The sequence below is a fragment of the Hylobates moloch genome, unplaced genomic scaffold, assembly GCF_009828535.3.
Source record: "Hylobates moloch isolate HMO894 unplaced genomic scaffold, HMol_V3 SCAFFOLD_7, whole genome shotgun sequence".
NCBI lineage: Eukaryota > Metazoa > Chordata > Mammalia > Primates > Hylobatidae > Hylobates > Hylobates moloch.
Genome location: NW_026652282.1, coordinates 84,367,700 through 84,394,265, shown reverse-complemented (window position 1 = coordinate 84,394,265; position 26,566 = coordinate 84,367,700). Strand labels below are relative to the sequence as shown.

The window sequence follows — 26,566 nt, the reverse complement described above, 5'->3', positions numbered from 1 at the left end:
CTCTACACACTGCTTTAAATGTGTCCCAGAGATTGTGGTACGTTGTGTCTTTGCTCTCATTGGTTTCAAAGAACATCTTTATTTCTGCCTTCATTTCGTTATTTACCCAGTAGTCATTCAGGAGCAGGTTGTTCAGTTTCCATGTAGTCGTGCAGTTTTTCGTGAGTTTCTTAATCCTGAGTTCTAATTTGCTTGCAGTGTGGTCTGGGAGACTGTTTGTTTTGATTTTCTTTCTTTTGCATTTGCTGAGGAGTGTTTTACTTCCAATTATGTGGTCAATTTTAGAATAAGTGTGATGAGGTGCTGGGAATAATGTATAGTCTGTTGATTTGGGGTGGAGAGTTCTGTAGATGTCTATTAGGTCTGCTTGGTCCAGAGCTGAGTTCAAGTCCTGAATATCCTAGTTAATTTTCTGTCTCGTTGATCTGTCTAATATTGAGAGTGGGGTGTTAAAGTCTCCCACTATTATTGTGTGGGAGTCTAAGTCTCTTTATAGGTCTCTAAGAACTTGCTTTATGAATCTGGGTGCTCCTGTATTGGGTGCATCTATATTTTAGACAGTTAGCTCTTCTTGTTGAATTGATCCTTTTACCATCATGTAATGCCCTTTTTCTCTCTTTCAATCTTTGTTTGTTTAAAGTCTGCTTTATCAGAGGTTAGGATTGCAAGTCCTGCTTTTTTTTTCTTTCCATTTGCTTGGTAAATATTCCTCCATCCCTTTATTTTGAGCCTATGTGTGCCTTTGCACATGAGATAGGTCTGCTGAATACAGCACACTGATGGTTCTTGACTCTTTATCCAATTTGCCAGTCTGTGTCTTTTAATTGAGGCATTTAGCCTGTTTACATTTAAGTTTAATATTGTTATGTATGAATTTGATCCTGTCATTATGATGCTAGCTGGTTATTTTGCCCATTAGTTGATGCAATTTCTTCATAATGTAAATGGTCTTTACAATTTGGTATGTTTTTGCAGTGGCTGGTACTGGTTGTTCCTTTCCATGTTTAGTGCTTCCTTAAGGAGCTCTTGTAAGGCAGGCTTGGTGGCGAGAAAATCTCTCAGCATTTGCTTGTCTGTAAAGAATTTTACTTATCCTTTGCTTATGAAGCTTGGTTTGGCTGGATATCAAATTCTGGGTTGAAAATTCTTTTCTTTAAGAATGTTGAATATTGGCCCCCACTCTCTTCTGGCTTGTAGGGTTTCTGCAGAGAGATCCACTGTTAGTCTGATGGGCTTCCCTTTGTAGGTAACCTGGCCTTTCTTTCTGGCTGCCCTTAACATTTTTTCCTTCATTTCAACCTTGGTCAATCTGACAATTATGTGTCTTGGAGTTGCTCTTCTCAAGGAGTATCTTTATGGTGTTCTCTGTATTTCCTGAATTTGAATGTTAGCCTGTCGCTAGGTTGGGGAAGTTCCCCCAGATAATATCCTGAAGTATGTTTCCCAACTTGGTTCCATTTTCCTCGTCACTTTCAGGTACACAACCAATCAAACACAGATTTGATCTTTTCACATAGTCCCATATTTCTTAGAGGCTTTGTTCGTTCCTTTTTATTCTCTTTTCTCTAATCTTGTCTTCTCACTTTATTTCATTAAGTTGATCTTCAATTTCTGATATCCTTTCCGCTTGATTGATTCAGCTATTGGTACTTGTGTATACTTCACGAAGTTCTCGTGCTGTGTTTTTCAGCTCCATCAGGTCATTTATGTTCTTCTCTAAACTGTTTATTCTAGTTAGCAATTCATCTAACCTTTTTTCAAGGTTCTTAGCTTCCTTGCATTGGGTTAGAACATGCTCCTTTAGCTCGGAGGAGTTTGTTATTACCCACATTCTGAAGCCTACTTCTGTCAATTCATCAAACTCATTCTCCGTCCAGTTTTGTTCCCTTGCTGGCAAGGAGTTGTGATCCTTTGGAGGAAAAGAGGCATTCTTGTTTTTGGAATTTTCAGCCTTTTTGCACTGGTTTCTCCCCATTTTTGTGGATTTATCTACCTTTGGTCTTTGATGTTTGTGACCTATGGATGGGGTCTCTGAGTGGATGTGTTATTCCTTTCTGTTTGTTAGTTTTCCTTCTAACAATCAGGTCCCTCTGCTGCAGGTCTGCTGAAGTTTGCTGGAGGTCCACTCTAGACCCTGTTTGCCTGGATATCACCAGCGGAAGCTGCAGAACAGCAAATATTGCTGCCTGTTCTTTCCTCTGGAAGCTTTGTCCCAGAGGGGCACCTGCCAGATGTCAGCCAGAGCTCTCCTGTATGAGATCTGTCGGCCCCTACTCGGAGGTGTCTCCCAGTCAGGATACATGGAGGTCAGGGACCCACTTGAGGAAGCAGTCTTATCCTTAGCAGAGCTCTCGAACGCTGTGCTGCGAGGTCCACTGCTCTCTTTAGAGCTGTCAGACAGGGATGTTTAAGTCTGCTGAAGCTGCACCTACAGCTGCCCCTTCCCCCAGGTGCTCTGTCCTGGGGAGATGGGTTTTTTATCTATAAGTCCCTGACTGGGGCTGCTGCCTTTTATTTCGGAGATGCCCTGCCCAAAGAGGAGATATCTGTCAGTCTGGCCACAGCGGCCTTGCTGAGCTGCAGTGGGCTCCGCCAAGTTTGAACTTCCTGGCGGCTTTGTTTACACTTGGAGGGTAAAATCGTCTACTCAAGCCTCAGCAATGGCGGACGCCCCTCCCCCCACCAAGCTCAAGCATTCCAGGTTGATCTCAGACTGCTGCTGTGCTGGCAGCAAGAATTTCAAGCCAGTGGATCTTAGTTTGCTGGGCTCTATGGGGGTGGGACCCAACGAGCCAGACCATTTGGCTCCCTGGCTTCAGCCCCCTTTCCAGGGGAGTGGACAGTTCTGACTTGCTGGTGTTCCAGGTGCCACTGGGGTATGGAAAAAAAAAAACTCCTGCAGCTAGTTTGGTGTCTGCCCAAACGGCCGCCCAGTTTTGTGCTTGAAACCCAGGGCCCTGGTGGGGTAGGCACTGGAGGAAATCTCTTGGTCTGTGGGTTGCAAAGACCGTGAGAAAGGCACAGTATCTGGGCCGGAGTGCACGGTTCCTCAGGCACAGTCCCTCACAGCTTCCCTTCGGTAAGGGAGAAAATTCCCTGACCCCTTGTGCTTCCCACGTGAGGCAACGCCCCACCCTGCTTCAGCTCGCCTTCCATGGGCTGCACCCACTGTCCAACCAGTCCCAGTGAGATGAACTGGGTACCTCAGTTGGAAATACAGAAATCACCCACCTTCTGCATCGATCTTGCTGGGAGCTGCAGACCAGAACTGTTCCTATTCTGCCATCTTGCCAGCAATCCCTCATGTCAATCTATTTTTTAAAATCAGTTGTAGTCCTATATACCAGTAGCAAACAATAGGAAAATGAACTTTTAAAATCCAGGCCATTTAGAATAGCATTGAGAAGCCACAAAATCTTAAGAATTATCCTAACAAAGTATGTGCAAGTCTGAATCTAAAAACTACAATACATTATTGAAAGAAATTAAAGAACAAAAAAAGAGTAGTAAACTATATTAATGGAATGAGAAACACAATATTGTAAATGTGAAATATGTTAATTCTCACCAAATTGGTCTGTAGATTCAGTGCAGTTCCAGCTAAAATCCCAAGAGTGTGTGTGTGTGTGTCTGTGTAATTTGACAAACTTATTTTTTAAATCTATATATAAATGTAGAAATACCAAGAATAACCAAAATAATGTTGGAAAATAACAATAAAGAGGATTTATATTAGCAAATATCAAGTTTTACAATAAAGCTACAGTAATTGTGACAAGGTACAAGAACACCAGTGCAAGGATAAAAAAAATAGACCAATTGAAAGAATAGAAAGTCCCGAGATAGATTCATACATATATAGCAACATAACTTATTACAAAGGTGACACTGTAGTGTAGTGGAGGAAAGAATGGTCTTCTTGAGAAATGGTGCTGGGTCAACTGGATATCCATATGTGGGGAAATTGAATCTTGACCCTTACCTCACATCACACACAAAAATAAATTCTAGGTGAATTATAAATCTAAATGTGAAAGGCAAAATTATAAAGCTTCTAGAAGATAATGTAGATAATCTTCATGACGTTATAGTAGGAGAAAGTTTCTCTAAAAGAATAAAATAAAATGAAGGAAAATATTGATAAATTTCTCTTTATCAAAAGACACCATTACATAGTGAAAAATGAAGCCATAAAACCATAATATCAAAACTTCATGATGAGAAAGATACTTGATGATGATACATTAATCCCACCAATGAATGTACATGAAAAATTGTAAATATGATAACAAATATAATCCAGAAGTATGGCAAAAAAAATACAAATTAGTCAATTGCTACAATGAGAATTAAATCATCTAATTCCAATGTCCTTCTTACACTTGTTTAATTTTTTTTTTTTTTTTGAAACGAGGTCTCACTCTGTTGCCCAGGCTGAAGTGCAGTCGTGCCATCATAGCAGCCCTGACCTCCCAAGTCTCAGGTGATCCTCCCACCTCAGTTTTTGTGGAGCTTTTTTGGTAGAGATGAGGTTTCACCATGTTCCCCAGGCTGGTCTCAAACTCCTGGGCTCAAGCAATTTACCTGCCTCAGACTCCCAAAGTACTGGGATTACAGGTGTGAGCCACCGTGCCCAGCCTCACTTATTTCATTTTATCCCTTGTGTTATTTTCTCTATTTGTACTCAATATCTTTTTTAAAGTTATATTTATATCTTACCCACTTTGTCAGGTGGAATGTCACTTTCTCTTGCAAATGCCTGCAAAGATGTCTTGATTAGTATTGCTCATGTCTCTAAGATCTAATAGCATGTTTTGTGTTTCTGGGATGTCTCATCCTTTGGTTGCAAGGCACAGATAATATGTAACTTGAAGAACAAGATTAGCCAGCAGACTGAAAAATGCTCAAACACACTGATTAGCTCATTCATTGTCATGTATCCAGAGACAGAAGATATTATGAGTACTTTAATTGCTGACTCAGAATTTTTTTGGTCCAGACCACCTTTTACAAATTGCAAAACTGAAGAATTTTAATAGCCCAAAGTATATTGTAGCCTACTCAATAGTGTTTTAGGGTCTTTCATAATGGACTTGTGACACAATTAGTATCACAACCTTTCCTAACTTATGTGCCATCCTAGACTCACTTGGCCCCATTCCCTATCCTGAGCCCCGATCAACTTCCTTACTTCCTGACCAGAGGAAGCAGCAATGATTCATGCTGTTCCTACATTCTTAGAGCCTAGGCCACTGCCACTGCCACTGGTGTTCCAGCCACAGCTTGAAGTCACCTAACATAGTGTCACCTAACAAGGAGAGAATATTACAGCTGCAAACTAGACAGACTAGACGCATAGAAATACAGGGGAATTAATGTCCCATGGAGCTAACTTTGATCAATGGAAATCTGGCTACTCAAAAGAGCTGACAGAAAAAAATCTTTTTTATTTCTCCCGCTTAGATAGAATGTTCTTAGATGCAGTAATTTTGTATGTACTTACTGAAGACATCACATGAGGTAAAATAATCAGCTGTGTTTTTGTTGACAAGTTATGCCCAAATGGGTAACTCACCCCCTCGTATCTGCTTTCTATCTTTCCTTGCCTCACTTCCCTTTTCCCCTCACTTGTATTGCACATCCCAGCAGTGTCACCAGGTAAACTTTTGCCCCAGGCTCTGTTTTCTAGTCCTGAGCTAAGAAACCACCTAAACCATTAATTCTATTTTTAATAAAAAAAGCTCTGCAGTATAGGACTTCACCAATAGTAGCTAGTAGCTCTGTGCACCATGCCTCCAAACTAGCAACTATAAAAATAAAGATCCTATTTATAGAAAAGAATAATACTTTGTAAATAACTAAAGACTAATAGAATATAATATGTCTTCCAAGAAGTATGCTATCTATCTGGGAAAAGATAAGTGTTGAGAATAGATGTCTACTTGTAATATACATGATTGTGTATAATAGAAAAAAATTTTAAACAAAATGTTAAAATGTGTGTATAAAATGCTTGAAGGGAATATGAGTCTATTTTTATAACCTAGAGGTTCCTCAGCATGACCAAAAACCTAGAAGCCATAAAGGGAAAATATGTAAGATTTGATCACAAGTAGGTAATCACCTATTAAGGAAAAAACATGAGCAAAGCTAAATGAATTAGAGAATCACAAGGTTCTCCAACTTTGACGGCAACCTCTAGTTAAGTTGGTTAAGTTTCCTGAGCATTAAATAAATAAATAAATGATAATGTGGTTTCTGATGTAGATTGATCTTAGGGAGAGAATGTTCTGAGCAGCAAACACTAAGGATCTGGTCTGCTTGATAATTATATTTTTTTACAGTAACATAAATTATCATTCTGAATTTTTTTATTATTTTTATTTTCAAAAGGGAATTCCACTCCATTTGACAGTATGTCATGTCCTCTGCAAACTTAGAAATCCTCAATAAATGAAGAGACTTTATGCCAAAACTAAGATGCTAGTATCACACCTACTCTTTCACTTTTTAAAATATTGATGGTCAACAGGGCCAGAGACTGACACTTAGCCCATTCTTAATGGTGAAGTGAATTACATTTTCATGACCCTATCAGGATAAAAGTACTCCTCTGATAAGGCTTTCTTCACTCCTTCCTCCCTTCTCCCTCCTGTCCTGTCTATCCCCAAACACACACATTGCCCAAGCCCTTAGTACAATGCCTGATAGGGCCTCAGTGGAGAGGGTAAAGCATGAAGCTATGCTACTCTGATAAGCAAATACTCCCTTTCCTGCTAATACCACAGCCTTAGGGCAGAGCAGACCAAGGCCTCCAGGATGTGGTGAGACAGCTCTGGCTTAAAGGCAAGGAATGAAACCCCCTTTGCAAAAATTATAACTGAGAAAATTATGACAGTGAAAGAGATCTGATCTAATCAACTCCATCTTGTTTCTAACCTCCAAGCTGTCCTTGTTTATTCCTGGGTATAAGCTGAACTAACTTTGGGAGGAATTTAGTTTATAGCTTAACTTTGAAATAAAGATAATAACAGTCCTTTCCAAAAACAAACCCCCTTTCTTTATTTCAGGAAAGGGCTGTTTGAGGACCAGACTGCCTTTGTAGGACTAAGAAATTAGCCACAAGATTAGAAATTATGACTTAGGGCCAGGTGTGGTGGCTCACACATGTAATCCCAGCACTTTGGGAGGCTAAGGCAGGTGATCACATGAGGTCAACAGTTTGAGACCAGCCTGGCCAACATGGCAAAACCCCATATCTACTAAAAATACAAAATTTAGCTGGGCATGATTGCATGCGTCTGTAGTCCCAGCTACTCGGGAAACTGAGGAAGGAGAATTGCTTGAACCCGGGAGGTGGAGGTTACCGTGAGCCGAGATCACGCCATTGCACTCCAGCCTGGGTAACGGTGGAAAAGAGAGCAAGGAGTGGGTAACAGAGAGAGACACCGTCTAAATATATATATATATATATATATATATATATATATATATATATATATATATATATATGGCTTAGGAGTCATGCAGCTAGAGGCCACAGGATTCTAAACCTCCCCAATTGTTCCTACAGATGACATCACTATTGTAAAATCTAGGATTGGTGCTCCAGATATTTTTCAAACCCTGCACTCAGTGGATCAGCTGACACCACCCAGATCAATAAACTGGCTCATCTGGTCTGTGGCCCCCACCCAGGAACTGACTCAGCACAAGAGAAGAGCTTTGACTCCAGTGATTTCATCTCCAACCCGACCGATCAACACTCCCCACTCCTTGACCTCTTATCCACCAACTTATCTTTTAAAAACCCCAGTCTCTGAATTTGGAGGGAGATTGATTTAAGTAATAACTCTGTCTCTGGCGTGCCATGGCTGGCCTCGTGTCAATTAAACTCTCTTTACTGCAATGCCATGGATTCATTTTATTTGTACAGCCAGCAGGAAGAACTTGTCAGGTAGTTGCAGGAAGAGCCATGGCTTAAAGAGAGGAACCAGAGAAAACCTTCATCCTAGGATGCAATGCAAAATTAATGTAAAAAGCTAGGATTGAAAATAGTATGAATCATTATTTAAAAAACCATTTTCAAGGGAACTTAGCAGAGAAATTAATGACGACAGCCATAAACATAAATTTTGCCCGAACCACATCAATTTGCTAAACATACACTTGGAATGTCTTCTGAAACAAGACAAGTAAAATGTGAATTAAAGAAAAAACGCAGTTCCTGAGCCTTGAAATATTATGTATATTGGTTGACAATTTATAACAAGACAAACCTTGAAATATTATGTATATTGGTTGACTGACAATTTATAACAGGACAAATCTCTCCATTTTTTTTTTTTTTTTTTTTTTTTGACACAGGGTCTTACTCTGTTGCCCAAGCTGGAGTGCAGTGGCATGATCACAGCCCAATGCAGCCTCAACCTTCCCAGGCACAAGTGATCCTCCCACCTCAGTCTCCCGGGGTGCTGGGACTACAGGCACATGCCAACACGCCCAGCTAATTTTTGTATTTTTTGTAGAGAGGGGGATTTCACCATGTTCCCCAGACTGGTCTCGACTCCTGGGCTCAAGCGATCTTCCTGTCTCAGACTCCCAAGGTGCTGGGATTACAAGCTTGAGCCACCAAGCCCTGCCAAAAACTTGACTTTTGTAAAATCACCTTTAATCACATTTTAACTGGGATAGAGTCACTTATAGTCCTAAAACTGTTAAATGAGAACAAAACCAAAATAGCAGGACATCCTCTGAGTTTCTAGTTTCCTTGGTTTCCCAGAAGCTGCCATCCTCTCTAAAGTAGAGGACACTGCCTCCTCCCTACCCCAATGGGCTGCCACAATTAGCCACAATCCTAGAACTCTGCCCTTCCCAAAAGGATTGAGAGTGACAGCCTCCTATGTGAAAACATTGGGACATCAACATGTGACCTGGCTGCCTATACCAGGCAGTCACACATCTATCTCATACCACCTTTCCCAGATTCTGGGTTATTCAGTCTAAGTAAGACAAAATGCAGGACATCAAAAATTCATGCAGTGCACATGTGGCCATGCCAAGCTAAGACTAGTTCCTTCTCAGTCTCTGTTCTGTTCAACGAAGGTTCCAAAAATTCCTGGCATCCAGTCACACCCAGGGTGACCTTATGACCAGAGCAACAACAGTTGTTATTCTGAATTGAATGCCCACTGGTACATGGCATGGTGTCATGGGAATTGAAGGGTCAGAGAAGCCCAGAAAGGCTAACACCAATGACCTCCCAGAAGGAGGAAATAAAGACAAGTAGGAGGGAGGAAGTGGAAAAAAGAATGAGAAGGAACAAGGGAAAGGGGAAAGGAGCAGATGGATGCTAGTCAGGCCTGTACCTGCCTCACTGGGGTTTTTTACTGCTCAAGTTAGCCTCATTTTCACTCCAGGTGTAAAAGTCACTCCGCATCTCAAGTTCAATGTATTAGTACAGAAATTATTATTTGCCCCATACCCAAACTGCTCATCCTGTCACACAGAAGCAGCAATATAAATAGTAGTTTATCTGTTCCTCATCCGAGTCTCACCTATTGGCAATTCCTGAGACTTTGCTCTTTCCTCTACATTTTGCTGTGTGGGTATCTATAAAGTTATGGGCTCAACAAGAAGAATCTCATATCCTTCTTCGTCTTCATCAAGAGGTGGTTTTGTGTTGAGTACCTAAAGAGGCATTATACAGGTGTTTGTCTCCATACAAAGTGATTTTAAAGCAACCAATTACTCACGTTTGGAAGGCCATTAGCCCTGCATTTTTTTTTTTTTTTTTTTTTGAGACGGGTTCTCGCTCTTTCGCCCAGCCCGGAGTGCAGTGGCGCAATCTCGGCTCACTGCAAGCTCCGCCTCCCGGGTTCACGCCATTCTCCTGCTTCAGCCCCCCCAAGTAGCTGGGACTACAGGCGCCCGCCACTGCGCCCGGCTAATTTTTTGTATTTTTAGTAGAGACGGGGTTTCACCGTGTTAACCAGGATGGTCTCGATCTCCTGACCTCGTGATCCGCCCGCCTCGGCCTCCCAAAGTGCTGGGATTACAGGCGTGAGCCACCGCGCCCGACTAGCCCTGCATTTTACTAACTGAGTGATCTTGGAAATTTTACCTAACTGCTCCAAGTCTTATTTCTTCTGCAATGAAGGTATAATAGTACTTATTTGACAGGACTGTTGAAGGAATTGAGTGGAGAGAAAAATTATGTGAAGCGCCAAGCAGTGTCTGATAAATATTAGGTGCAACCCACCTCTTTTCTTCTATAATATGCATGTCTTTGACATAAGTGCATTGCTTACAAAACTTGAGTAATATTATTCTAAAAAGGAGAAAACTCCACAAAGGCCCCTATCATTGTTTGAAATTATTTTTATTATGATGTTACTTAAAAATTTACATACCTAAAACCAAAAACAAATGCTTCGAGAATTTTATACACACATTTTAATGTTTTATTTAAAAATGTTTATATTATACACAATCATGTATATTACAAGTAGACATCTATTGTCGACACTTATCTTTTCCAGACAGATAGCATACTTTTTGGAAGAAATTTTATATTCTATTAGTCTTTGTTTATTTACAGCTTTCACACAAAGTATAAAACAAAGCAACCTCACAAATTAAAAATAAGCCAAGCTATAAAGCCAAAGAAATGTAAATAACATATAATTTCATGAGATTGATAATGTTGCTTTGGCAGCCCTAAATCACAATCTGTAACATGAACATGGTACTGATGACAACACGAACTCTCTTAATTTAAACATTCCTTCATTAGGGAGAGCCCGATGATACAATCTCAACCCTCTGCCAGTTTCCTTACTCAAACTCCTGCAAAATCTCTGTAAGTAAAAACTTATGCATTATAGAGCAAATACATCTGTTTCATATTAAGTACATCTTTACATTTTTCTCATTGACTAGAAAAAGATTTCATTAATCTGTGATGCCTCTGATTAATAAATACATAATTTTTTATTTTTATTTTATTTATTATTTATTTATTTACTTATTTATTTTTGAGATGGACTCTTGCTCCGTCACCTAGGCTGGAGTGCAGTAGCATGATCTCGGCTCACCACAACCTCCATCTCCCAGGTTGAAGCAATTCTCCTGCCTCAGCCTCCCAAGTAGCTGGGATTACAGGCGCATGCCACCACACCCAGCTAATTTTTGTATTTTTAGTAGAGACAGGGTTTCATCACGTTGGCCAGACTGGTCTCAAACTCCTGACCTCAGGTGATCTGCCCGCCTTCGCCTCCCAAAGTGCTGGGATTACAGGCGTGAGCCACTGTGCCTGGCCTACTTTTCCTTCTTAGTGGTATACAAAATAATTATGTAGGCCGGGTGCGGTGGCTCATGCCTGTAATCTCAGCACTTTGGGAGGCCGAGGTGGGCAGATCACCTGAGGTCAGGAGTTCGAGACCAGCCTGGCCAACGTGGTGAAATCCCATCTCTATTAAAAATACAAAAATTAGCTGGGCGTGATGGCGGGTGCCTGTAATCCCAGCTACTCAGGAGGCTAAGGCAGGAGAATTGCTTGAACCCGGGAGGCAGAGGTTGCAGTGAGCCGACATCGTGCCATTGCACTCCAGCCTGGGCAACAAGAGCAAAACGCTGTCTCAAAAATAAATAAATTAATTAATTAATTAAATTAAAATTAAGAAAAATACTTGTAATTAAACTATGACACAATGCTAAGGTGTCATCAATTGTAAGTGCATCATAATTTTGGAGATACTAAATAAGTCTATCTTATGATCAATGAATACAATAGTGCTGCTTAATACCATGACAATATTTAACATAAACCCAAAATTTGGCTCCAAAATCACTGGGTAACACATTAAAATACAGAATATATTTATAACGAATTTCTTTAAATTATCAGTGACTTGAAAACAACATTTAAAAGACATTTCAAGGGAACTTGTGAGACCTAAAAACATGGACATGCATTCCTGGTATTCCACCAATACTACTTTGAGAAACATTGACTTAAGCTTCATGTCTAAACCACAGTAACATCACTGAGACATCAGAAATGTTGTAGAAATTGACAAGATCACAACAAGGAAGCATTCTCAATTCTTAAAAGAGAACAAAGACCCTGCTCCTAAGAAAAATTATTTTAACAGTTTATTTATCAAATGCCACTTGTGTATGGTAGAATGACACCTTAGAAAAAAAGGTAAACCAAAAATTTTCAACTCTGTGTTTTTGGAAACTAAGGGTGTTCACTTTCAGTAATTAACTGCTATGTTCCAACACTATTTTAGCATTTTACATACATTACCCCAATGTGACATTATCCACATCTTCACAATACATCTATCATTTTAATGCATCTCCCTTTTTGGTGTAAATATTTTCCACTCAGTATGTGTTCCAAAAATATCCATATAAACACTGCCCATTCTATCATCTCCTTAATTTCCAACCTTACCTGAATTCAACATTTTTCTTTCCCAACAATTACACAACTCAGCATCTATTATAGATAACAAAACATAGATGAGAAAAAAGGAATAAATATTAAATTAATACATTATCATTTTACCAATAAAAAACTACTTTTCTCATTTGCGTATATAGCCTTTCAGAAGTTTCAGTGCATATAAAGCTTGATACTTCTCAAAAATGGGATATACTGTGTTTATAGTCATGTAACCACCTTTTCCATTTAAGATTATATGCTGCATTTTTTCATGTAAATAAATGTAGATGTCAATCAATATTTTCAATGGCTGCAGAATATTTAAATATGCATATATATCTTAATTTTATGAGTAAAAAGTAGATAAAATCACCCATAGAGAACTAATAACATTCTCGGAGTATGCAGCAGAGTTTATGCAGAGATAATTTAGGTATGTTTTCTTCATAAAAAGTGTGGCATGTGATTTTACAGCCTACTTTTCCCACTGAAGATTATATGCTGATGTTCTCTCTTATTTGTGGGAGCTAAAAATTCAAACAATTGAACTCATAAGACAATAGAATGATGGTTACCAGAGGCTGGGAAGGGTAGTGCAGGACTGAGGGGAAGTGGGAATGCTTAATGGGTTAGACTACAGAATGGGAGAAAATTTTTGCAATCTACTCATCTGACAATGGTCTAATATCCAAAATCTACAAGGAACTTACACAAATTTACAAGAAAAAAAAAAAGGACACCATCAAAAAGTGGGTAAAGTATATGAACAGACACTTCTCAAAAGGAGATATTTATGTGGCCAACAAACATGAAAAAAGGCTCAACATCACTGATCATTAGAGAAATGCAAATCAAAACCACAATGAGATACCACCTCACACTAGTCAGAATGGCTGTTGTTAAAAAGTCAAGAAACAATAGATTCTGGCGAGGCTGTGGAAAAATAGGAACACTTTTACACTGTTGGTGATAATGTAAATTAGTTCAACCACTGTGGAAGACAGTGTGGTGATTCCTCAAGGATTTAAAACCAGAAATACCTGGCCGGGCACAGTGGCTCACGCTTGTAATCCCAGCACTTTGGGAGGCCGAGGCGGGCGAATCACGAGGTCAGGAGATCGAGACCACGGTGAAACCCCGTCTCTACTAAAAAATATAAAAAATTAGCCGGGCGTGGTGGTGGGTGCCTGTAGTCCCAGCTACTCGGAGAGGCTGAGGCAGGAGAATGGCGTGAACCCAGGAGGCGGAGCTTGCAATGAGCCGAGATCGCGCCACTGAACTCCAGCCTGGGTGACAGAGTGAGACACTGTCTCAAAAAAAAAAAAAAAAAAAAAATAGAACCAGAAATACCTTTTGACCCAGCAATCTTGTTACTGGGTATATACCCAAACGATTATAAATCATTCTACTATAAGGACACATGCATGCGTATGTTTATTGCAGCACTATTTACAATAGCAAAGACATGGAACCAATCCAAATGCCCATCAATGATAGACTGGATAAAGAAAATGTGGTACCTATACACCATGGAATACTGTGCAGCCATAAAAAGTGATGAGATCATGTCATTTGCAGGAACATGGATGAAGTTGGAATCCATCATCCTCAGCAAACTAACACAGGAACAAAAAACCAAACACCGTATGTTCTCACTCATAAGTGGGAGTTGAACAGTGAGAACAAATGAGAACAGAGAGGGGAACAACACATGCCAGGGCCTGTTGGGGGGTAGGGGGCGAGGAGAAGGAACCTAGATGACGGGTTAATAGGTGCAGCAAATCACCATGGCACACGTACACCTATGTAACAAACCTGCATGTTCTGCATATGTATCCCGGAACTTAAATAAAAATTAAAAATAAATAAATAAATAAAACTAAATAGTTAGAAATAATGAATAAGATGTAGTATTTGATAGCACAACAGGGTGACTATAGTCAATAATAATTTAATTGTACATTGTAAAAAAGCTAAAAGAGTATAACTGGATTGTTTGTAACACAAAGGATAAATGCTTGAGGTGATTGATACCCCATTAACCCTGATGTGATGATTACACATGGCATGCCTGTATCAGAATATCTCATGTAACTCATAAATATATACACCTATTATGTACCCACAAAAATTAAAAATTAATTTTTTTAAAAAACTATATGCTGAATTTCTAATGTAGGTAAATGAAGATGTCCACCAACATTTTCAATAGCTGCATAATATTTAAACGTGTAGACATACATTAATTTATTTAGCTAACTGCCTATCTTGAGATACTTGGGTCATTTACAACTTTCCACCCTTCAAAACAGTTTGAAGATGCATAGCTTCCTACAAGCCAATTATGTGATTATTTCCTAAAGATACATTTCTATAAGTGGAATTACAGGGTTAAAGGATGTGCGTATATTCCAATGGACCTTGTACCAGTGTATACTCCCACTAGCAGTTTGACAGTGCTCCTCCCCCAACACGCTCACCCTCACTATGGGGTGGGAGAGGTAGATCTTCTGTGTGTATCCCAACAACACTCTCTATGGTTCCATAAAGGCCCCACCTTAACCAACCTTATAAAGGAAATCTGATACAAGCACTAAAACTTATGCTTTCTTATTATTTCAAAGTTGTAACTGTTTACTTACATGGATACCAGAACTGGCTAAGAGGACATTTTTCTGTCAAATGCCCCAGGACCCAAAATAAAATTGGTCCTCTTTGTATGTCTCCAGAATACATCTCAGCAATTTTTGGTTCAAAAGATCTCTCATTTCCATCCTCTCTTTACCATTCCGAAGGCCACCAGAAAAATTTCACACCTTTATTATCTCATGCCTGGACTAACTTGTGGTAGCTTCCTGTTTTTCCAATCTCCAGTCACCACTCCTATCCCCGCCCCAGCTTGGACTCCTGCTGCACATAAATCTACCATACTGTTTTCCTTTCATTTTGTCATTCCTCTGGTCACAAAAGGCCTTGATGTCTCCCAGGGGTGGATGCAATAATATTCAGACACCCCAGTTTAGCAGTTAGGTGTGCTCCACGAACAGGACTCACCACTACTGTCTGACTCTCTCTCGTCACTACCCTCCCTACACTTTCCATTCCAGCAGGCCAGCACTTCTCTCTGGAGAAGGATTCCCATCTCCATGTCTTTCTTCTCATCCCTCCTCCCATCTTGAGTGCCCTTCTGACTTTTTGTATCCTATCCTTCAAACCCAGCTTACTTAAGAGTTCTCTGAAAATCTTTCCTTGAGCACTGTGGCCTGCAGCTGTTTCTGCTGCCTCTAAGCGCTGATGGTCTCCCGGTTTTGTTAATATCTCTTTGTTTTAGTTTCCATGTATCTTACCTTACCAACCAGATCATAAACGCAAGGACAAGGACAATGTCTTTTTTTTCTGCTGCTTAAAACACAACTTTATTGATGAAACACAAGTCTTAGAATAACAAATATAAACTAATATAAAAGTGTAGCTTATTCATGATGTATAACTAATTCATTGTCAGTTTAGGTAGAGGAAAGATTAAAAAATCTCAATCTAGGTAATAAGATCAAATCAATCAATTCTTTCTGTGTACAAATACTAATATTCCACTTGGCATCCTTAAAATGGTTCATCCTAAACCCAACCGTTACAACCAACATCAGTCACTGTTATGATATATGATAATCATTATTCCAAAATAGCAGCTGCAAAGATCCCTTTACCATATACGCACAATGAAAAACAAAGAATTTACAAATCACATCGTACCAACTGCAAATACCTCAATATTGTTTGGGACAGACTCCAAATTAGAGTTTGGTTAATACTTTCAGGACTTTTACTTTCACCACCAGATCATTGTGATTTGCTAGTGCTTTGATTTTCTTAACACAAACTCCAGACTCTTTGAATAAGAAAAAAAGTGAACTTCTGCTGAATTCTTTTCTGGATGATGCAAGCCCTTCATTTTTTATGTTGTCATTTATATTCTCAAATAGGGTAAGGATATTAAGAAGAATCTCTCTATCCCATTCTTTATTAAAGAGGGAAATCAGTTCTGATGGTACTTTACAACTGACCAGCTCTCTTGTCATGGCTGGATTTTCAGTAAAGTTTATAATTAGTTTCATAATCTGTATCTTGGTGAAGTGATTTCCCAGGAATAACAAAGCAAAAAAGTCTGGAAAAGAATAGGAAAGCAAATGTTGGTAATGATTAGTCACAGTCATGTTGGTTAACAGTCTTAGCCCAGCCATCTGCACAGCTGAGTCCAAGCGACAGACCATGGTGTCATCACACACTTGACTGATGTACGTCTTAATCTTGCCCTGATTTTCTGCGTTCACACTCAAGTTATTAAGGGCATTGTAAGTCTTTTCCCTAATTATGGGGTCTTTCGTTTTTATCAGTTTTGCAATAATTGGGACACCACCCAATTCACGTATGGCATTCTGGTTAAATGAATATGCTGCATTGTTACCCAGAGTGACCAAGGCTACTTCTTGAATAAAAGGATCGTTTGTTCGCTCCAGGATGTTGAGGACCTTTTGGAGGTCGGGAGCACTCAGAATATCATCAATTTTATAAGGAAAGTTGAACTTGCCTCTGCGGACAGGCCATGTTGTAGCTGGAGCCCTGGTGCTCTTACTTCGGGCCTTTCCCTTGGATTTTCCACTTGCCCTGCCCCCGGCCCTAGATCCACTCCTGGTGGGGTGGCAGCCTCCACCCCTGCCTCCTGGGCAGGGTAAACTCGGTGCAAGGGTCCTGTTCCCAGAGATGGTACCCACCCTAGCCCCTTTGCCTGCCTTTGCACTTGCCTGTTCCTTCAGCGTGTTGAAAAGGGCCTTGGCCTTGGCCTCTAGGCCACCTCCGCTGTGGGATCCTGAATGGGCCTTCTCTTTTACACCCGGACAATCCTCGAGTCCCAAACTCACCTCAGGCTTGACCTTTGAATCACCCTGAAGTTTGGCCCCAGACCCTGCCCCAACGTTAGTTTTAGCTCCTTTCACAGTCTCAACCCCAATCTCTGAGGTGTCCGTAGACTCCTCGTCTTCATCCCAGATTTTCTCATTCTCGTCTCTTCCCCAAGCCAGTCTGTATACACAGTAGCAGGCACCAGCCCCGATAACCACACCAGCGGCCACGCAGCCAGCTTCCCGAGTGCGGCCCATGGTATAGCTGGGACAAATCTCTTAACCCGAGCACAAAACAGGCTCGCTCTGGCCCAGAGAAGCGCGCACACGTCGCAGGCGGAGTCTGCAGCTACTGCTGGCCGGCTCTGAGGCAGCTTGACCTAGGAATAAAGGATGCATTTCAGATTTCAGGCTCCTCCTCCTTTTGTGTCTCTGCACGCAAACAGACTGAAACAACGACAAAACAAACAAACATACAAAAATACAGAGATACTGGCAGAGACTCGGAGCTTAATATCTAGATCACTGATTCCTTTCTTCCAGCCGGAAGCTAAGTTTGGAAATTTTCCCCGCTTCAAGACTCTCCAACCTCACGTTCCACCACCCCACCCCAGAACGTTAAAGTTCCCTGCCACCCCTGCCCTTCCAGATGTCCTGTGAACAGTGGCGCCCTCACATGCACCTACAGAGGTCCAGGCAGTTTTTTTTCCTTCTCTTTCTTGCTTCCAAGTGCACTGCTTCGTGCAAACCTGCAGACAAGGGCGCGGGGAGAGGGGTACTGAGAGCTCGGGGGACATATAGCTCTCACCCGGGACGGGACACACATCCCTCTTCTGAATTCCTAGCCCTTTACAGCTGCCTTGCCCAGTGTTTCCCGCCTTCGGTTACCCTCCTCTCCTCACAGAGCTGCGGCTTTGGAATTCATTATCTCCCTCCCTCTTCCTCCTTCGATGATTCCTCTAACCCTCCATTCCACTTCCACCCCTACTCCCATCATTGGCATCCTCCGAAGATGTCGCCACACATTTTCATCGTTAACATTTTCCTTGTAACAAAATGAAGTGAGAATATCTAAAAGCCGTACTGGCGTGAAATGCGTAAAGGTCTCCAACTCTGCCCTTGCCTCCGCCAACTCCTCCATCTCAAAGGTACCAGGACACCCCCACCCACCCCCACGTGTCGTTATACCAACTACCTCTGCTCTGGAGCAATTTCTTACCTCCCTCACCTTGGTTTCCGCTTCCACTAAACCTCCAAGACTGACAAACTTCAGAAGTGAGTGCTTGGTCGACGGACCAACACCAAGGACACTGTACCCCAAACAGTAATTTGGAGTAACGTCCTCCCAACCCCTGGACTCTCTTGACGCCCACCCCTTCTCAGCTACTTTCTCCCCTGTCTTGTACCTGCAGAGCAATTTCTTTTGCAAGCTCCGAAATGGTGTAGATAAGAAGGAAGGAGGGGGATATGGAAGGGGTCCACGGGCCTACTCGAGTTGCAGTCGCCACCATGCTCCATCCCCAAATAATGCCATCACCCTTATTATGACCTACTTGGTTCTTGAAAACTTTGCGTTTCTTCCTGCTCCAAGGGTTGGACTGGCCTCCGGCCCCTAGATCTGCAGACACAGGCAACAGGGCAGAAACTGATGGCTCAGCGGACAGAAAAGCACTTCGGGGAGTCCCAATATCCCCTTTCCCAATTCAGGGTCCTGGCTGTCAATGGATTTTACCTTTTTGTTTCTCACCCTACCCTCACTTCTCTGGACTCCGCTGACACCAGCCCTCTCGCTTGGTAGTGTGCCCCCACCCCCGTCCCCGCCCCCGGCCCTCACTCGCTCCGGCAGCCCCAGCGGTCGGCCATTTTCCCAGCAAAACCACACCCCTTTCAAACCACTGGAAGCGGGGCGGGGCCAGGGGGGATATGGAAAATCCGAGGAGAAAAACAAAACCAACCGATCTCTTCTATCCCTCTCCCCAACGCACCCTACCCGCAATGACAAGCACTTTTCCTGCAGGCACTTTTACATCCTCTTTTACTGAAGAAAAAAAAATGGCAGGAAGATTGCTTGAGAGTCGGTAAAGGGCCCAAGTTAAGGCAAGGACCTCAGTCATCCCAGTCCTTCTGGGCGCCGCGGGACAGCCCCAGCTTTACACTGACCTGCAGGGATTCCAAGCAGCCTATTCCTTTGTTCCCAAATGGCACAGCGTCCTACTGAAAGAAAAGGGGTATGACTGTCAAACAGACGCACAGCCCCAAGATTCTGGCTTGGTAGATGGACCAGCACACAGGACATGAATCCGAATATCTGCCCTCCCTGATTCAAGGCCCTGGATGTTAAAGGTCCCACGACGCCCGAGTCTGGGGTCGCCCCTGGAATCTGGCCCCAAGGTCCACCATTTTCGTTCTAGAAAGGGCCAGGGATACTGCAAGGGTTTGGAGAAAGCGAACTGTGCTCCCCCTTCGGCCTCCACCTTTCACTGCCCGCGCCACAGGGATCCCCTGGCAACGCCCATCCACACACAAACCTGCTGGGATCCAGGCAGTAACCTCGTCCTCCTTCCCCCAGGCCACAGGCCCTCTCGCCCTCTGGGTGATAGGGAGAGTGCAACCGGACCAAACGAAGACTAGAATCAGAAGGACGTCTGCACGCATCGGCTCCAGCTCACGTGAGGGCCACGTCAACCGTGAGATCAGGACCCCAATTACCACTCCCATCAGCAGCGCCGCAGAAGCCGGCCCTCCCCTTCCTTCCCTGACACATCAGGTCCTGCCACTCATTTTCCTCTTTGCCAACCCCGGAGACCAGAAGTAGCTTCTCTTTGTGGTTGAAATTTGCCTTTCTTTGGTTTACAGAAAGAGGCTGTATCTGCTCCCGTGTCCGTTGGCCTTTTCTTCCTCTTCGAGGAATAATTTTTTATCTTCTCTAGTCCCAGTCCAACTGTCTCTCTCTATACCTCCCCCCATCACCAGTCATGAATGTCCAATTTCTTCTGCCCCCCTGTAAAATGTGGAGCAAGATGTTAGAAAAGGAGATAGATCGTGGGAGTGTCTTATTTAAACTTTTCTGCTCATTTGTTTTTAAATCAGTAACGCATTACTTTTATATTAAGAAAATAAAATTATGCTATTTTCCTTTGAGTGGAGAGTTTAAACGGGAGAGAAAACACAAAAGGCCTCATTAATTTCGTTATTTTATTTGTAACAGAAGGAAAATATTTCTACTGGTTACAGCCAATTAGTAGCTTTTAAAACAAAATAACTCATTTTGAAATTGAAAAGTGGGCTGAGGTGGGTGGATTGCTGGAGCCCAGGAGTTTAAGGCTGCAGTGAGCTATGATCTCACCACTGCACTCCAGCCTGGGTGACAGAGAGCAAGCCTCTCTCTCTTAAAAAAAAAATGGATTTTTTTAACATGATCTATGAATTACTCCACAAAGAGACGACCAGTTGTCTAATCTTGGCCATTTTACACAAATAATTCCTTACTTTTTCTATTTTTGAATCAACTTGCAATTTGATAGGTTAAAGCAACACAACCCTGTCTTATTTAATTAAAGAAAAGCATGTATTTAACATCCCAAAGTCTTGACCGACTGTTACATGAACCTCTTGTGATTTGATGGCTACTCTGATCACCTGCCTCTGAATTGAATTCCAGTCTACCAAGGCTGAGGCACCTGAGGGTGTGAGGGATGCAGAGATGTTCTAATCCTCCCTGCCCTGTCAAGAGCAGAAGAAGGTGCTGCCCTCCCACCCTTCCACATTCCATAGCCTCTCATCCCCTGTATTCAGGCACCGATCTATTGTTCACTCCAAAAATACATATAGATAAGTGACCAAGGTGGTAAATGCCACGTTTACTCAGGTGACCAATCAGAGTAAATACCTTTGGCTCCTTCCCTTCCCTCCCCAAATTCCCACAGAGGTAACAGCAATGCATTGAAGGGCTTACTGTTCCTACCTACCCCTCTGCCCTTATTCATGGTGCCTGAGTGAGCATTGCTCCTAATACTGTGTGCTGCCACCACCTGACCTGAGAGGTGCAGCCCGCTGGGCTTCTTGCCTCTGGTTTCCTTAAAAAGAGAACCTAATCTTGTTGCAGAGTTACTGCCTGCCAGTCCATATCCACCTTGGTGCCCGCTCAGCCAAATGAATGCCCAAGGAACAATCCCCACGGATTAACCCAGAGTAGGCATTCTCACACGGACAACCTTGTGGACTACCTGCAATTGGGTGCATACGTATATTCATTTTTGTGGAGAAAGGAGCCATAGCTTTCATCAGATTCTCACAGGCATGTATGACTTTTAAAAAATAACTAAGAACTATTAATACTTTCCTGAAAAAAAAAAGCTATATATCCCCTCAATAGAAAATCTACTCCTCCCCAGCACTGTGGGAGGCTGAAACTGGTGAATCACTTGAGGTCAGGAGTTTGAGACCAGCCTGGCCAGCATGGTAAAACCCCATTTTTATTAAAAGTACAAAAATTAGCCGGGAATGGTGGCACGCACCTGTAGTCCCAGCTACCTGGGAGGCTGAGGCAGGAGAATTGCCTGAACCCAGGAGGCAGAGGTTGCAGTGAGTTGAGATTGTGCCATTGCACTCCAGCCTGGGCAACAGAGCAAGACTCCATCTCAAAAAAAAAAAAAAAAAAGAAAAAGAAAAAGAAAGAAAGTCTATTCCTCTCCCCTCTTCTCTGTCTCTAGTTATATACTTATTTTTTTAAGTGCAGAAATCTGTAGAGTAGAATGCAAAACTGCCCCACAATGCCTATTCTACCACCAAGCACTTTCAATGATATCGACCTTTCTTCCTGCAAATATACAGTATATGTATGTGGATGTGTCAAGTTCCAAGTTGAACAATATACAAAACAAAAAAATTGACATTTACTGCAGTACTTGCAATAAATCTGCACTTTAATTGGAGAATTTATATCTTTAAAAATGGAGTCTTTCTATCCATGCCAACTTTAGAGATTTTCAATAAATGTTATGTTTCTTTATACTCATTTCTTATTATGTTTGTGTTTTGTTTATATGAATGACATTCCCATTATGATTACACATTCTACCTGGTTATTGTTTGTCTCAGGCAAAGTAATTAATTATGATATATTTATCTTTAGTGACCATTCTTATTATTTCTAATAGTTTTTTCATTGATACTTTTGGTTTTTCTAGGTATGCATGCATAATATCTGCAAATGATGATTTTTCATTTCTTCTTTTCCAGTATTTATATTCCTTATTCTTTTATTTTCTGCATGTATTCCATTGACCAGAACCTCCAGAACTAGTTTGAATGATAATGGTGATTGAGGGCCTCCGGATCTTATTCTTGAAGAAAATGGGAGTGCCCTTAGTATTTCATTGTTTAGTGCAACCTGACATTTGCTGTTTGTTTTTCATGTGTTCTTCTTCATCTGTGTATGGATGATTTGGGGGATGCCTAAAGGTACACTTTTATAACCTTTATATAAGACTGAGGAAAATTAAATTGTCCACATCATAATACTGGGAAGGAGAGGAAATAGGGAGAGAAGCCACAAGTGCTGAGCTTATGGGGAATGTATTGGTGAGCAAAAACAACACAGACTCTTCTCTTATGGTGGAAATAAGACCTTAATAAAATGAGCGCACACACAAACACATACACACACAAACACACTCTGAGAAAAATACTGTAAAGGAAAAAACCTCTGTTAATATAGTTTTTTAAAAAGTGGCATAGTCTGAGGATCAGGGAAAGTTTCCTTGCTGGGGCAGAGAGAGTGAAGTTTTCAGCTGAGATGAAGGAAAGCACGTGGTAACTAGGAAAAGAGGGGAACAGAAAATAAAAAATCTCAATTTCCCCACCCCTCTGATAACTACTATGATAACCAATCTACTTCAATCCTAGGATAAATCCTATGAAAACCACTGTTAATTTTTCAGGTGACTCTTTCCAGGTTTTGTTGTCATTTCATATATATTACCAAAAAATATATGTAGATACATTATGTGTGTGTACACATATATCTTTCTAAAATAGTTTGGGATTATACTATGCATATTATTCGGCATAACTATTTTTTCACCTGATATATCACGTGAATCTTTTTAGCAGACACACTAATATTCTGTAGCGTGGATTTACCAGAATGTAACCAATCTTTTACTGATTGATACTTAGCCTCTTCCTAATCTTTATCTATTACAAAAATGCCGCAGTGAAGACTTTTGTATACATATATTTTGGCAACTATGATATTATTTCCTCAAGATAAATTCCTAGAAGTAAAATAATTGTGTCAAATTGGATGTTCATTTTAAATTTTACCCATGCTGCCAACTTTCACCTCTTAAATTTATATATATATAGATAGATTGATCGATCGATAAATACATATACATGCATTCTATGTTGTGCTACAGATAATTAATTTATTTAATTATAAGTGAGATTAAACATCTTCTCAGAGGTTTGTTAAGCATCTGTATTTATCTTTCTGTGTACTGTCTTTCCTCATTTTTTTTACTAAGTTGTTCATCTGTTTCTTACTAATACATAAGAAATTTCTGCAAATTAAGCAAATGAGTCTTTTGACTTCAATAAGTGTTATAAATATTTTCCCGATTTATAATTTTTGGACTTCTACTATATAGAATTTTTTATCTTTACAGTACGAAATTTACTAACTTTTTTTCTTTTTTTTATTATACTTTAAGTTCTAGGGTACATGTGCACAACGTGCAGGTTTGTTACATATGTATACATGCGCCATGTTGGTGTGCTGCACCCATTAACTCGTCATTTACATTAGGTACATCTCCTAATGCTATCCCTCCCCCTGCCCCGCACCCGACCACAAGCCCCGGTGTGTGATGTTCCCTTTCCAATGTCCAGGTGTTCTCATTGTTCAATTCCCACCTATGAGTGAGAACATGCGGTGTTTGGTTTTCTGTCCTTGTGATAGTTTGCTGAGAATGATGGTTTCCAGCTTCATCCATGTCCCTACAAAGGACACGAACTCATCATTTTTATGGCTGCATAGCATTCCGTGGTATATATGTGCCACATTTTCTTAATCCAGTCTATCATTGATGGACATTTGGGTTGGTTCCAAGTCTTTGCTATTGTGAATAGTGCCACAATAAACATACGTGTGCATGTGTCTTTATAGCAGCATAATTTATAATCCTTTGGGTATATATCCAGTAATGGGATGGCTGGGTCAAATGGTATTTCTAGTTCTGGATCCTTGAGGAATCACCACACTCTCTTCCACAATGGTTGAACTAGTTTACAGTCCCACCAACAGTGTAAAAGTGTTCCTATTTCTCCACATCCTCTCCAGCACCTGTTGTTTCCTGACTTTTTAATGATCACCATTCTAACTGGTGTGAGATGGTATCTCATTGTGGTTTTGATTTGCATTTCTCTGATGGCCAGTGATGATGAGCATTTTTTCATGTGTCTGTTGGCTGCATAAATATCTTCTTTTGAGAAGTGTCTGTTCATATCCTTTGCTCACTATTTGATTGGGTTGTTTGGTTTTTTCTTGTAAATTTGTTTAAGTTCTTTGCAGATTCTGGATATTAGCCCTTTGTCAGATGAGTAGATTGCAAAAATTTTCTCCCATTCTGTAGGTTGCCTGTTCACTCTGATGGTAGTTTCTTTTGCTGTGCAGAAGCTCTTTAGTTTAATTAGATCCCATTTGTCAATTTTGGCTTTTGTTGCCATTGCTTTTGGCGTTTTAGACATGAAGTCCTTGCCCATGCCTATGTCCTGAATGGTATTGCCTAGGATTTCTTCTAGGGTTTTTATGGTTTTAAGTCTAACATTTAAGTCTTTAATCCATCTTGAATTAATTTTTGTATAAGATGTAAGGAAGGGATCCAGTTTCAGCTTTCTACATATGGCTAGCCAGTTTTCCCAGCACCATTTATTAAATAGGGAATCCTTTCCCCATTTCTTTTTTTGTCAGGTTTGTCAAAGAGCAGATGGTTGTAGATGTGTGGTATTATCTCTGAGGGCTCTGTTCTGTTCCATTGGTCTATATCTCTGTTTTGGTACCAGTACCATGCTGTTTTGGTTATGGTAGCCTTGTAGTACAGTTTGAAGTCAGGTAGCATGATGCCTCTAGCTTTGTTCTTTTTGATTAGGATTGTCTTGGCAATACGGGCTCTTTTTTGGTTCCATATTAACTTTAAAGTATTTTTTTCCAGTTCTGTGAAGAAAGTCATTGGTAGCTTGATGGGGATGGCATTGAATCTATAAGTTACTTTGGGCAGTATGGCCATTTTCAGGATATTGATTCCTCCTATCCATGAGCTTGGAATGTACTTCCATTTGTTTGTGTCCTCTTTTATCTCGTTGAGCAGTGGTCTGTCGTTCTCCTTGAAGAGGTCCTTCACAGCCCTTGTAAGTTGGATTCCTAGGTATTTTATCCTCTTTGAAGCAATTGTGAATGGGAGTTCACTCACTCATGATTTGGCTCTCTGTCTGTTATTGGTGTATAGGAATGCTTATGATTTTTGCACATTGATTTTGTATCCTGAGACTTTGCTGAAGTTGCTTATCAGTTTAAGGAGATTTTGGGCTGAGATGATGGGGTTTTCTAAATATACAATCATGTCATCTGTGAACAGGGACAATTTGACTTCCTCTTTTCCTAATCGAATATCTTTATTCCTTTCTCCTGCTTGATTGCCCTGGCCTTAATTTCCAACACTATGTTGAATAGGAGTGGTGAGAGAGGGCATCCCTGTCTTGTGCCAGTTTTCAAAGGGAATGCTTCCAGTTTTTGCCCATTCAGTACGAAATTGGCTGTGGGTTTATCATAAGTAGCTCTTATTATTTTGAGATATGTCCCATCAATACCTAGCTTATTGAGAGTTTTTAGCAGGAAGGGATGTTGAATTTTATCGAAGGCCTTTTCTGCATCTATTAAGATAATCATGTGGTTTTTGTCTTTGGTTCCGTTTATGTGATGGATTACATTTATTGATTTGCATATGTTGAACCAGGCTTGCATCCCAGGGATGAAGCCCACTCGATCATGGTGGATAAGCTTTTTGATGTGTTGCTGGATTCGGTTTGCCAGTATTTTATTGAGGATTTTTGCATCAATGTTCATCAAGGATATTGGTCTAAAATTCTCTTTTTTTTGTTGTGTCTCTGCCAGGCTTTGGTATCAGGATGATGCCAGCCTCATAAACCAGTT

General features: G+C 41.0%; 1 protein-coding gene across 2 annotated transcripts; it reads right to left on the bottom strand.

Moving 5' to 3' along the window:
* Positions 1 to 11,377: 11,377 nt before the first annotated feature.
* On the bottom strand, positions 11,378 to 21,707 carry ARMCX1 (armadillo repeat containing X-linked 1). Of its 2 annotated transcripts, none has more exons than XM_032757287.2 (4): positions 19,881 to 21,707; positions 19,513 to 19,566; positions 18,906 to 18,970; positions 11,378 to 17,732 (listed from the first exon to the last, which is right to left on the bottom strand). In XM_032757287.2, exon 4 carries the CDS (start codon positions 17,608 to 17,610, stop codon positions 16,249 to 16,251), a length of 1,362 nt encoding a protein of 453 aa, XP_032613178.1. In that variant the 5' UTR covers positions 17,611 to 17,732; positions 18,906 to 18,970; positions 19,513 to 19,566; positions 19,881 to 21,707; the 3' UTR covers positions 11,378 to 16,248. The 2 variants fall into 2 exon arrangements, with proteins under 2 accessions (XP_032613178.1, XP_032613179.1); XM_032757288.2 differs by having other exon boundaries at positions 19,513 to 19,563.
* Positions 21,708 to 26,566: the final 4,859 nt, after the last annotated feature.

What these genes read in the sequence shown, in the direction of transcription:
- ARMCX1 (XM_032757287.2), bottom strand. Translation starts at nt 17,610, where the DNA reads ATGGGCCGCACTCGGGAAGCTGGCTGCGTGGCCGCTGGTGTGGTTATC.